General features: G+C 30.8%; 1 protein-coding gene across 1 annotated transcript; it reads left to right on the forward strand.

The window, feature by feature from the left end:
* The first annotated feature begins 2,411 nt into the window (after window positions 1–2,411).
* LOC132940987 (mucin-2-like) lies at window positions 2,412–14,527 on the forward strand. The gene is made up of 2 exons (XM_061008833.1): window positions 2,412–2,634; window positions 12,850–14,527. The coding sequence occupies exon 2, from the start codon at window positions 12,860–12,862 to the stop codon at window positions 14,018–14,020; it is 1,161 nt and encodes a 386-aa protein (XP_060864816.1). The 5' UTR covers window positions 2,412–2,634; window positions 12,850–12,859; the 3' UTR covers window positions 14,021–14,527.
* The last annotated feature ends 351 nt before the right edge of the window (window positions 14,528–14,878 follow it).

The following is a 14,878-nucleotide window of genomic DNA, read 5'->3' on the forward strand; positions in this document are numbered from 1 at the left end:
AGATGTGTGCAGTTCAGAACCCAACCCATATAATTATACCCTTTATGAAATTGATGTTATTGTGCAGAGCAGTGATTTACTAAGACTGTTGATATGTGTGGCCTGTGGCACTCAAGATATTACCTTGTTGTGGTCTAGTAAATGAGATCGGGGTTAACTTTATAAGTCAGAAAGATAATAAGAATATCATACATTTTTAAATGGTATGACCTTCGTAAATAAAAGTTTAGTATTTTAGGGTCTAGAAAATATTGCATACAAAGACAAAATTCCATTAAAAACAGAGCACATAAATAGGGAGATAATAGAAAACCATGAGCATTTCCCTTAAATTAAAAACAATTATTTATCCTAGTTACATTTCTGTGTAATAATACAGAACGTAAGATACAAATGATTTATACTCTTAACTCTTAAGTATATTGAGGCAGTTGCAATAAGCATTTGATTTTTCAACTTGAATTAATTTAATTTTTCTGAATACTTTCACTGTAGAATAATGGATACTCATAATTTACTATTATAACACAGTTTATTAGAACAAAAAAAATATATAATATTATTTGCGTAAAAAATCAAAGCATTTTATGAAACATATACCACCGTATCATGTTTGTTAACATTATATAGTATTATAAATGTAAAACTAAAACTAAATATGATTAGCATCGTATTACCCAATAGCTATTTACTGCATAATATACAAGTTTTAAGAAGTTACATTTTTTGAAAACTATTGTAAAATGTTTTAGCATATGGCATTGTTTAGCTATTTCAATGTTTATACATTTTCATAACTGTGATAATATAATATATTAGATATTCTTAATAATATTTTAGGTTAGGTGTACATTTTTGCATGTAAGGTAAATAAACTTTTTCCTGATTGTTGCTATGGATTTACTGGGGTTCATCAAGTGAAGGGAGGGCCAATGTAACGATATATACTTAGGGGGAATCTAATTTTAGAAAATACTTAAATATTTAATATTTAAGATAATAATATATAAAATTATTAATTAAACAGTTAATATTTTAGTTAAATAGCTTTTATACCAAAATTGAATTTCTTCGTTATCCATAGAGACAAATACATTCATAAATACAAAATATATTCAATAATTTTTTTATAAATACTCTAAAATGTTTAAACTTTACTATAAAAAAACATAACTTATTCCCTTTATTATTTTATGTAATAACTCCAATTATAATATCAGATCCGGATTAAGGCGGCGGGCAATAAGGGCCATGGAAAACGGGCACACGAGCAATAGGAGCCTACAAATAAAAAGTCCAATTCTTGTATTCCGCTTAATTGGTAAAACAACTTTAAAAAAATCAAAGTTATATTGTTAAGTTTTTTATTCACCTATATAATCTAACTACCAAACTTTGACTACTTTAATTTGTGTATAATTTTGTTAATACCTGTGATAATTGATAAATTAAGCATGGAACATAATGGTGTTAATTTATAAATAAATAATAGTATGATTACTATATTAAATTTATACGTATAACATAATTTAATATAACTTAGATTAAAAAAAATAAATAAAATACATTTTAGTCTAATTCTTATTAAATTTTTATTTGTGTTGTAATAAAAAATATTGTTTCAGATAAAAAATATAGTTATAAAAAAAACATTTTTTTGGGGGCTCATTAAAAAATCGGTCCACAGGGCCCCAAATACGTTTCAATTTTTATTATTTAAATACATAGTTTCTAATGCTCAATAACTGAAAACTATAGTACAAATAAAATAATAGTGAGCCCTTTACATTAAGTTATGCATTCGGTAAAATGTGTTTGAACTATTTGTGTGAAATCAAAGCTAATGTGTATATATTTTGGTCTATATACCTAAATGTTATATAATCTTATTTTCTGTACACCATATTATGGAGTCTGGAAACCAATACAAATACATACAAGAATCTGTATGGAAATTATAAATAGTTTTAAGGTATCCACACAGGCTATTTGAACAGTCGACCCGTCGTGGCGCCGATGCGATGGCCGAGAGTTTTGTGTCCCCGACCTTTCAAAAACTATGTAAAATCATTCCTGAGTGTTCCCGAGAATGAATCACACACACACACACACTCACACACACACACACACAATACGATGACTAGGTCATGTTATCATAATGTAACCAAGGCCGCTGGTTCTCAAAAAAAAAAATAATAATAATAACTATTGGTAAAAAAATGTTTAAAAAACGCATAGGAATTTATATAATATATTGTAATATTGTAGTATATACCTACATATTGCGATCGAGCCGTGGTAGGAAATTTATAACCGATCATCACATCGCGGCTCCCTCCATACATGTCATTGACCACTTTTACACCTACGTAGCCTACTCCTCTTAATGCCTGTATAAATACCTGGGTCTGCGGCCACCGACCGATTCAACACATGCGTTTTTGTCACAAGACTTGAGTGAAAATACATCAACATACGCTCTTCATTTCAAATAAATTGTACACCGTGTCAGACTTTGGCATCGTCATTTACGGGCACTTTAGAACATTGATTTTTATCGGTTTAACTGAAAACCATTTTCATCACAGGACAGTGTATCCGTTCATATTTTGTTCTATACCAGAAGAACCACAAGTAAGTACCGTGATACAGTTATTATTGTTATTTTTATTATATGTACCTATATTACTGCATACCTAACTTAAGCGTATTACGAATTTGAATTAATTTAAAATTATTCAGTTTCTAAACTAGATAGTGAGGAAGTCATACAGTATGATCGAACATTAAATTATGTGTTCTAAGATCAAATTATATCTGTTAATTATGATGGGTGACTGTACTGTATGACTATAAATAAAATAAATTAAAAATGTATTCTTAAGTTTAAAAATTAAGTTTATTATCTTAAGTCTTGTGAATAGTGTCATACACAATAGTGAACTGTATAAAATTAGTAGTGATATTAAAAATACATGTTACTATTTTATCTCACTCATAACCTAAAATGTATTAGAAATACAAATTAATTCAAGTTTCACTATGAAATATCTTAAATTCGTTGAAGGTAGATATAATATTAGGTATCTATATTATATTATTTTGTTCAAGAATTTAGGTATACGTAGGTACACAAAAAGTTTTTTTTGATCTTTATACTTGGATAAATTGTTTAAAAAGATTTTAGTTTAGAAAACATATCTGCCTTTGTTTCTTTACACAATTCGTAGTTTTGTTTACCCACTATTTATTTTATCGACATTTGTTAGACATTTCTCATTTTTAGTTGAATTTCCAACGATTTATATGCATATGAAATGGTAAAATCGGTTGGGACACTGAGCTACGGGAAAATCGGTTTAAAAAAACTTCTAATCTCGCGGGACTGTGGTAGCAAATATAACAGCACTTCCGTTTGCCCGTGTCTGCGTGACAATTCTCTAGAAACTTTCGTATAAAAAACTAAAATCTAAATTTCTATTTATTTATACGTCAATAAATTTATATATTCAATTACCTCAGGTACAACGAATGGTTTTATGCTATTCCCGGACAGTTTTTTTTTTATTATTATTAATGTGTGTAGGTACATTTATTATTCCGATAACAACTTACTTACTTATGTCGTCTAAGACATGAAAGGGCCGCGCCTTGCTCGACGTTCTTATTTTATTTGTATTGCCATGCGTGTTACTGTCCAAAAAAATACATTTAATACCTTCGTTACAGCCAGCGACGTTGTTTTATGGTGTACCCAACACAATATTTGGAAAAATGTACAATGATTGCTCATTATAAAAACATTTTATATTTACAGTTTACAAATAAATATTTTCATAAACGTTATTTGACTATATTTTTATATTATCATACAAAAATTGTTATTAAAATTACTGGTTTCTCAGAAAAAAATATTTTTAGGACATTTTTATTCCTTGGAAATTATAGATTGAAACCTATCCTTCTAAAAACGAGTATATTCATTTTTTTTTCGAAAATGTATATTTGAAACTATTATTCATACATAAAATAAACTTATATTGAGATTTAGTAAGGTACATTATGAAAAGTTTATTTTGATTATTTAAAGATATAATAAGATTAATAAATTATAAAATTACATTTAACAAGGAGATACAGCAGTAATTTTTTTTTTGCTATTCTAGTAAGTTATTGAATAATGGCCATGTCCCTACCCTATTTAGTAGGTATACTAGAATAATGTTATTTAACATTTGGTGCAGATGTTATGATTATCAGATTTGATTGATTATGTCTACCAAATAGTTCAATCTTAAAATAACATACGTCAAATAGTTTTCATTACATTAGGTATATCTTAATTTTAGCTTAACCTACACTGACTATCAGAAAACTCTATTTTTATTCTTTTTTACAAGTCAATAATCAAATATAAAGGTTGTTATCGATTGTCTAGACTTGTCTAGACTTCTCTCATTCACAGTAAAAACCTATGCGTATTACTGTACGCAATAGTTATAAATTATAATATTATGATAGAATAGTATTATCATAAATATATTTAGTTATGGTTTTATTATTTTATTTAGGATTAAGTATACAGATCTCCCCGTTCTCTGATATTAATAAACGACCTTTAACTTAAGATTTTTTTGATTTTTAAATCGACTATTTTTATGCATATTAATTAAATAACTAACCAAAGTTATATATATTATAATTAAATTTTGTATGTATTTAGATTGAAGTAGTAGAGAATTCTAAAAAAAAAACTCCTTCATCTTTTTAAATATTTAGCTTATAGATATTCAGCTACCGTATTAATGGAAATAAGTCGCTTACGTTAAATGTATGATATTGTTTTTATTCGTAAAAATATGTAAGGTATCAGTACGTAATACAACTGAAGCACCTAAAATAATGTTAAAAACCACAATATTCACAGTTCACTATATGCTTTGAAATTTTAGCTCGTGAAGCATAATCTATTCAATTTGAGTATAATCATAAAAGTCAGCATCACTCGGTGCGTAGTAAGAAAGGTCTGTAAAAATATATATCATACATCTTCTTTTTTTTATTACCGGTCGTTAAATTATTCAAAAATATTTCACCGTGTTTACGCAATATCACAATTTTTTATGTATTTATTTTTTTTAAAAATCGGTTATAATTCAATAAATCGGACCTTTAAAGGTAGATAGAATTCTAAGATAGAATTCTATCGTTTATGAATCGCATACACATCAGTGTTGTCAATATTGACGAATATTTTTTTTTGCTTTCTGTGTCATTATCGTTAAAGTGGGATTTCGCAGCAGAAAAAAAATCATCATTTATGCCCGGGTTTATGAAACGGAGGGATAAATATTATGTTATTTAAGATAGGGTATCGAGTTTTTTTTTATAATTTGGTACATTTTTAAAAATTACTATCATAAAGTGTTATAGTCTTAACTTAATATATTAAGGGGTTATGCGAAAGCACATTCCTTCACACGGCTAAAAACGGAATACCACACCAATTTAGTACAGGTATGTGTATAATGTACTATATAAATTCATTATTACAACAATTTTTTTTTAGTATAAACATCAAACGAATACCCTAGTTAAACACTCCCCCCCCATGTCATTTACCTTAAACATGTTACTGCATGTTTGGATCAATCTTCTTTTGGTAGAATTATTTAAAAACTTATGAGCATTTAAATTTAATTTATTTTATTATTTTAGGTTCAATATTTCATTGATAGTTAATATTATTAACAACATATTATTATCTTTGTAATTCAAAATATCATACTGTATAAAATATGTAAATTAGCAACCATGAAAATCTATTGTATTATTTTATTGAACTAATGTATTAAACCAATTGTAAACTTAATATATAGTTAATTTATTAATTTTTTTAATTTACACGTTATTGAATTTACTAATAATTTTAAAATAATACTTTGAATATGGAGGTTAATGTTTTATATTTAGTTTAATTTATTACATTTTACATCGAGAAAACAATCTATAAATTACTTTAACTTATCAAACTATTATAATGTGCAGGATAATATGTTTACATATAATGAAAGACATAGTATGAAATCAATATTTAAATAAATAATTCATATTCTCTCTAAATCATAAGTCATAACCAATAACCCGAAGTAATAATTTATCTCTCTATAGACACATTTCAATATATCTATCCGATGTTTACATTTAATACATTCTCAATTTTAATAATGTTTTATTTTTATATTTATAGTCAGTCTCACAACATTTCATATAACATGTTAGTTACTATAATGAATAATTAAATATTTTTGTTCATTGAGTTTTAAAGACAAATATTTCATATCGACGAACACTATAGGTAAATAAATCAACGTTAAAACTACCGCAAATAGGTTCAATAAATTTAATTATCCAGTGAAATAATACTTATTTATTCAAATTAACTAAATAATATTTTATTATTAACTTTGTTAACTACCTATCCCTAACGACCTTTATAACCGTAATTAATTTTGAACATTTTTTTTTTAAATTTCTTTATTTGACTGAGAGTACATTATACATTTCTCCGTCAAAAATATTACAGATGAAAAAAATACTCATTAAAATCTTTTCTCTGCGTCACCACTATTATAGTGTTAAATATTTTCTTTTGATCAACGCTCTTATCGTTTGATTGATTATACCGGTAATGGTTATTTTTAAACTAAACCACACTTTTTTTAAATCCTTTTTAATTAGATATTCTCTTACTGAAACCCTTAAATATGCTTGTACAAGATTTCGTTTTGAACTTAATATAAATTTAACTTTATTAAAAAGATTTTAAAATGTAATTTTTATAGGGCACAGTATTATTTAAATCACGGAATTTTAATAATATTTTCAAAGAAAATTTATTGAAAGATTACATATATTCATGATAACTGATAAGTTATAACTTATAATAAGACAAATCCCTATCCTTATGAATTATGAATTATTAATAATAACTGCAGTTAAATATTAGTTTTAAAAAAACAATCAGTGCTAATCAATAGTATACATGTTATTAATAAACTTTTTTGTGATTTATTGCATATACTTCAATACGAATTAGTTTTTTTTTTATTATATATTCACCAATATAGGTCTTATGAATTAATTAATTTAATTAAAAAATATATATTTTAGGCAATAAATCAATTGCGGGGGACGAAAACCATGTTGGAGTTTTAGAATTAGATCGATTAATTCCATATCCAGTATTTACTATTTTATACAAATTAATTGTGTGAGACAATCATATTTCATCAACTAGTTACTAGATACTTAAGTTTATATATTGTCATCTAGACAACTTAAAAAGTTATAATTTGCTAAAGTTTTGAAATAAAATATACGATAACGAGAATAAATAAATATATATATATATTTTTTAGTCTGTAAACTGTTATGACGCAACATCATTGAAATACTAAAACTATAATAATTTTATGAAAATAGTTTTGTAAATTGTCATGTACCTATTACCTACATTGTATTTATAAACAATATCTTTAAAGTGTTAAAATGCATCAAATCAAATAAGGTGATTCGAATAAAATTAAATAAATTGAAATGAACAATAAATAAAATTATGAACTCACTTCATAGTAATTGGGCCTTCACCAATTTGGGAACGGTACACAGTACGCATAATAATTATTACGCTACTACTATATTGGTAAGATCGCTGTCGTGAAGAGTTGAGTTTTTTTTTTATTGGTGATCGTAAATAAAAAAAACTTGCACGATGGCAAACGATCGAACAGATGGACATGATCAGCGCCAGTATAGATTCGTCTATAACATCATAGCGCAACAATAAGGTAATATAATATGTTTCTCAACTAACATATTTATGACTTTGACATCATTCAAAAATAAAACTTCGACTTTCATAATCATTTGTCTGTCTGGCTTGTAGATTTTAATTTTTATTGAAATAAAATTAACTGTGAACAAATTTGGTAAACATTAAAGAAGTAGGTGACGTTATATAGTTTCCAAATTCATTACATTCCAGTCACTGCCGTTGTCAAAACGTTTGCAGTTGTTTGATGTTTAGAGACATGACATTGTAAGGGGTTAGTTTTAAATACTTAGAGAGTTTTCGTAAAATATTGGCTTTTGTAATGATAGTGTAAACGAAATGTGCTAAAAGTTTACGTGTTAATATTATATTATCGATGACCTACCTATATGTCCTACTACAAAGACAGCATTCTTGTAAATTGTAATATCCAAGAACATTATATTATAATAACTACAGTAATTCAGTAAATTTGAGTTAAGAACTATTAAAGTTAAAAATATTATAACAACATTTTTGATTTATATAATATATATTGAGATTTTCAATGATATTCTTAATTTTTGAATAGATAATACATTATATATTATACATATGTATTAGATATGGGTCGAACTTTGTTTTAAAAAAATCGAACGAACAGAAGTCGAACAAAAAGTTAGAAATTCAATAATTAATCCAAAAAATGTAGGTACAAATTCCAATAAAAATTGGAACGTCATCAGTTTTATATTTTGGTTTGTTATAAAACTAAAAAGTTTGAGTTGTAATTTTTATTGAAAATCTTGGTTTGAATATTCAGTTCGGTATTAAACTAAATGTTGGGTAAGGGTTCGGATCGATGTTTAACATAATATCGTTCTGTTCGAATTTGGCATCACACTGAATTGTTCAGATCGACATATTATGATTAAAAAGTTCGGTTTGGGTTTTGTTTGGTTCGACTAACTGTTAAAATGCTCGGTTTGAGACCATGTTTCGGAGTTCGTCCCACCTCTAATGTATGGGGTATATTTTGGTATATTCGTGTTTCGTATTGTGTACTCAAAACTAATAAATTTCAATTTAAAATTAACCTTGTATTACTCTTAAATTTATAGCGTCTGTGCTTTTTGTTCTCGATTAATTTTTTTTTTTTATATAAGTCAATCTATTACCAACATTTTAAAATCTATTGTGTAATTTGAGTTTTGTGCCTCAAAACATTGCTAACAAAAGTCGAGATAATAAGTTATAAATAATGTTATATACACAATGCATTCGATTAAGAAAGTTCACAAGTTGTATATTATAGTGTGAAGCGTGTGAGTAAACCGTAAATTATATATAACATTCGATCTAGCTGTAAGGATTTGAGAATGGCCATCGGACCAAACGACGTTTCGCAAATGATTTACACCGTCGGTGCCAAAAAACGTCGGATCGATCTAGTTAACGTGCGCCTCGAAACGGACAAACGCTATTAGGTCATAATATACCTAAACGTAGGTAAATACTATCTGAGGATAAACGTTACGGCGATGACTGCACGTGCGTTGGTCCGGTAACGTTAACGTTGTTGTGATAATAATTTATAATATAATATGTGAACGGGTGTCGTAACACGCGTGTATAATGTGCGTAGGTACCTATTAACAGTAACGCGCATAACATTATTAACTTCGCCGTCGTCGTCGTCGTCGTCATTATTGCAATGCAGCCGCGTGTAATAGTGTGTTTTGGCCACCGAGGAGAAGGTTACGTCACGGGAGCGTCTGGTCGAAAGGTGATTCGACGTGTAGGACGCGTATAATATGTATGTCGAAAAATGAAAACATTTGGCACGCAATTATTATTATTATTATTATCGTTATTAATATTAATCGACTCGATGACTTCCGCGTGACTTCTATATTATGAGCGTAGAACACTCGTCGTCGATTATGTGCAGAGACGCGCCTGCCCGACGAATGATTGATTGCCCCCCCCCCCCCGTCTTCCCCCCACGGGCCCGCCATCGGCAACACACGGGCGAGTGATTATTAAATTTGTTTTTTACTTCGGTTCAGTCGAGACGGCAACAACAGCAGCTGTAATGCCGTGCTAAACGGCGGCGCTCATCGCGCGTGTTTATCTCCTGCAAATCGCGACGAATAAACCAGGTTAGGTCCGGACAGCGGACACGGGCTGCACGTGGTCCACCCCTTACCGTTCCGTATTGTACCCTGGTATAACATGACGTGTATTTTTTTTTTGTTAGTTGTTACCGTTTATTTATTCATTTTTCTCCCCACGCAGCGTTACAATATCCAAACGTCCCCGACTTCCGTTTTGAAAACGCGCGCTGACGGTTCCGACAATCCGACCGGATGAATCGCGAAACGGTCGAAAACTAGTATAATATATTATATTTTAACGTCATTAAATCCACTGTAAAAACATTAATGTGTGTGACACGATAATTTTTAATAATATTCACGAATGGATAGGGCCAGCGATTTCCCGAAGTTTAGTTTATCAAACACTGAGGTCACATTCAACCACACCTAAATTCTCAGGTTGAATCTAAAAAAATATCCATTTCCACCCGCGCTATATAGAACATAATAAGACATTGTGTTATGGTATATCTATAAGAAGACTAATTTGTTTCGATATTTTTTAAAGCTATATATTATGATAATTTTTAAACTGTGCATTTTCACATACTGCTACTCGTAAAACGATTTAAAATTAGAATACCTGAGAATTTCAACTAAGTTTGATAATATTATGCCAATTTACTCGAATATTTAAACTACTGATCTCAAATTTGCTACGTTGTACGTTTGTAAGAGTAAAACAGTGACAATATATGCGAGTTAGTTGAAAATAACATTTACAGTTGTAAAATCTTAATTATAATTTGTGATAATTTAAAAATTTCAACAAAATATTATTATACAATGTTTAATATATTATATTGATGGTTTTGGGTCAACATCTGATTGTTAGTTAAAAAAACAGTAGGTATTGAAAAACAAATTAACATATTTCGATGTTCGTTTTAAAATTACAATAATTGGGAAGATCGTCCAAAACTAGTTTAAACTATAAAACGTAGTAGTGACATAAATTCAGAGAAATCATCACTGGGCCAAGGTCCAACGAAATTAATACTTCTGGTACTTATCAACTCGAAATGCAGACGACTGTTGTTCTTGAATTGCATGCCGTGAATAACATCACCAAGTCGAAGGAAGGATGTGACAAATTCCAAGGGAGTTACACAATATTGTTGCGTAAATCCAAAAAATAGGCAGGTGGTTGGAATGTCGAAAAGAAAAAAATCAATAATTCTGTAAAAAAATGTATAATCTTCCCTCGAGTTTCTTGCAACTGGTTTCCACATTTTCAATTAAACGATCGTATGCAATATTATTCTCCCCGATATTATGCCAAAAATAAAAACTCGAATAACCCGTTTCAAAATCCGGGACGATAAAAAAAAAGTCACCGCCATCCGAGATGACCGGGTTTACTTTTTACCTGTCGGGTAATAATATTATCTAAGACTATACCGAAAATCGTTACATAGTCCTACGGTCAATCATATTCCTCACAGTTCTATAATACTTCTATATATATCTAATAGTCAGTAATATGATATTATAATGTACGCATGCGCAATATGACACGCTCACTAAAGTGTTTAAATTCTCGAAAGCAGTATACCAGATACAATCAATAGTGGTTTCGATAACTGCACACCGTTGAAAATAAAATACGTTCGTACATTACATAACCGCATGTCTCGAGTTAAATGTAATATATGTTCAATCAAAGTAGGTAGCTAGTTGGCGCAAGCATATGCCACAATGAGTTATCGGTTTTGATTACGAATTTACATACGGGATTTATCATCGGTGGACATACTCGTAAAAACCCAACGAAACATAATATTATAATAATAATAATAATAAGAAGAAGAAGAAGAACCGTGTACGCCGTTCGGCATAATATTATATATGATATATCCGAACTGGACGTGGTCCAAAAGTCCAGCTGTTCTCGCGTCACTGACCACGGTATAGCTAGGTAATAATAATAATGAAAAAAAAAAAAAACTCCGGCCATTAAACACGGTATTGGCGTACACAGCTTGTCGTCCAGTATATTATGATGCACTTGCAATCGTCGGAGCTCATCGTGTCGGCGGTACATCCGTGATGAATTATAGGTGTAAGTCATATATAAATACATATTGTATATGCCTGCTCACCCAGGGGAGTTGGCACTTGAGTGTAAAACGGTTCCACTGTTACTAATTTCGTGTTTTTTATAGTTAATATATAATACTATTATATTAATAGGCTCGGACCACTTTCAAACGATAGGTGCCTTAATACTACGCATAAATACAAAATCCCGACATCGACAAAACAATAATATTATGAGAATTTTAGTACTTTTGTGGTTGATCGGTAGATTAATTTACTAACAACACTACAACACGGTTATCATTAACCTAAACAATATAACTCAGTATCTATAATGTATTTAATACAATTAAAATAGATTCTTACATTGTAGTACGATCATCAAACATAAATAATTTAAACAAACAATTGTAATTTATGATTTTATATAATATGTTATGGCGTATTATACCTTATAACATAACCATTAGTAAAATGTTTAGATTCTAGAGTAGTAGTTTATTTTATCTAAGATGACCATCAGATAAGTATCTTAGGATTAAAACTTAATACTTATCTAGATATTAAAATAGTTATGAATAGTAATTTGTAATTATTATAATACATAAATAATTCATCACTGGTAACAAAATTATATTATGTGTTTATTTTTATATCCGTGTGGCAATGGTATAAACTCGGAACAGTAAACTGCTATCCTAAACCCTTAAATTCCTTCTTCCATATTCGATCGCACCTCTAATTATATACTTAATATTATGTAGTGTATTGTTGTAATAATATTGAAACTATTTAAGGGCTGTGACGTACTAACACAAGGTTTTTCGCTGTTTCCAGGTAAAACATCATGAACAGATTAGGCCAAATGTCGTTGGTACTGTTGGTAGTGGCAGCGGGCCACGTTTACGGACAAGTGCAGACCAGCACGCCTTGTTCACTGTCGTTCTACCGGTACCTGTTCAATTTGCCTGGTGAGAAGATACGACCTAACGTACCAGAAGGCACGTACATGTTCGGCAAGCGAGTTGGCCCGGCCACACAGGAAGGTCAAGCCTCAGACAACCTGCCATCTATCATCAAACCTGCACCGTCGTACGAAGCTCCTGTGTATCTTCCACCACCAACCACCACAACCACGACCACGACTACCACACTGAGACCATCCACGGCGGCACCGGCGTACATACCACCACCACAGAACCCATACTACCCGTCCGAGTCCATCAACACGGTATCAGTGGTACAGCCCGCCAAACCAGCATGCGACCACCCGGAACACGTGCACGTCGTGGACACCGGGCTCCTGCCACCATATCAGACCAAGTTCCAGCCACAACCCACATTTCAGCCACAGCCCACATTTCAGCCACAGCCCACGTTCTTCGTGCCACGTTTCGCTCCCCCACCCAAGCCACAGGTAACAGTATCCATCAGTGATAACGAAATATACCCCGAACAACGAAAACCCGTGGCCGTCCAGAGGTTTGCCGTGCCCACACCACCACCACAGTTCCTCCGACCATACATCGCACCGGCACCAGCTGCAGCCCCGGCTGAGGACTGTGATAAACACGTTCACGTGACCAGCTCCACAACTACCACCACAACCACCACCACGACACCAAAGCCCGAGCCCAGCACCGAAGGGTTGGTTGAGACTCGTCAGAACGAGATATTCATAACACCAGATACCAAGCACCCAGCTGACTGTGGACACAAGCACCACAACGTTGTTGTTCAGTCCCTAGGAGTACCATCCACTGACTACGGTGTGGTCTCGGCCCCTGCCCTCGTCCCGTCCGCGTCCGCCGGCTATTCATACGACCGGCCCAGTGAGCCGCTAGCGTATCCGTCAGCCGCAACCGGTTACACTTACCCCAAAGCCAGCCCGTCGTTTGAGTATCCAGGTGCGTTTTCAGCCCAAGGCACCGCTCTGTTCGAGTCCGAATCACCTAAGTCGTCTCCCAGTGGAACCGAAGACGGTGACCTGGTCATCCTCAAGGTCTAGAACATCCTAACCTCCGTGTGTGGAACAGAAATAAAAAAAAAATCATAAAAATATATTATACATTTATAACACATTTCGAAAACACACAACACGTACTTGTGTGTGTGTGTGCCTACATGACGCCTCCTTAGTGTGTTAGCCAATCGAAAAAATTGGCAATGTAACGCCATCACCATATTAGATTATTATATTATACATCATAATTATATTATATTAGTATTAAAATCATTAGTATTTAGTTTTATAGGATAATTATGCGCTCACCCGTAATTTAGACAATGGAGAAATAAATATATTATATTGTTACCATTAGATTTATAATAAAAATAATTTAGAACAATACTATTTGATATTATATTATAATGTTCAATGTTTAAAAAACAAAAAAAAAATGTTATATTTATTACCATTTTAATGTATTGATCATGTAAACTGAATGTATCATTTTTTTGTTTGTTCATTACTTTAATTTCATTTTTTAAAATATACTTTAGTCAAGTTTTTTAAGTATGTGAATTGAATTATTTTCCCAGTTTTCCTACATTGCTATACGTCATATATAAATATATTGAATTTATGTAACGTGTTAGTGCTATATAATTATGAGTATATGTGGTCTATATACCTACCTAGTCTAAACAATATGAAAATACATATTTCAAGGATTTTTTCTCTGAATAAATGTATTTTGTAAGAGTTAGACAGCGCGTATGAGAAAATTTATTTAAAAAAATGGTAGTAAAAAAAAATATGATAGTTAATTCTATACCTTGGAATTTAGTGCAGGGAAGTTGAGTTTTAAATATTATTAACAATTTTAATGTACCTAATGATAATTGTATAATTAGGGACATGAAA

The sequence above is a fragment of the Metopolophium dirhodum genome, chromosome 3 (assembly GCF_019925205.1).
Source record: "Metopolophium dirhodum isolate CAU chromosome 3, ASM1992520v1, whole genome shotgun sequence".
In the NCBI taxonomy this organism is placed as follows: domain Eukaryota; kingdom Metazoa; phylum Arthropoda; class Insecta; order Hemiptera; family Aphididae; genus Metopolophium; species Metopolophium dirhodum.

Excerpts from the sequence above, each read along its gene's own strand:
- LOC132940987 (XM_061008833.1), top strand. The coding sequence starts at position 12,860 with ATGAACAGATTAGGCCAAATGTCGTTGGTACTGTTGGTAGTGGCAGCG.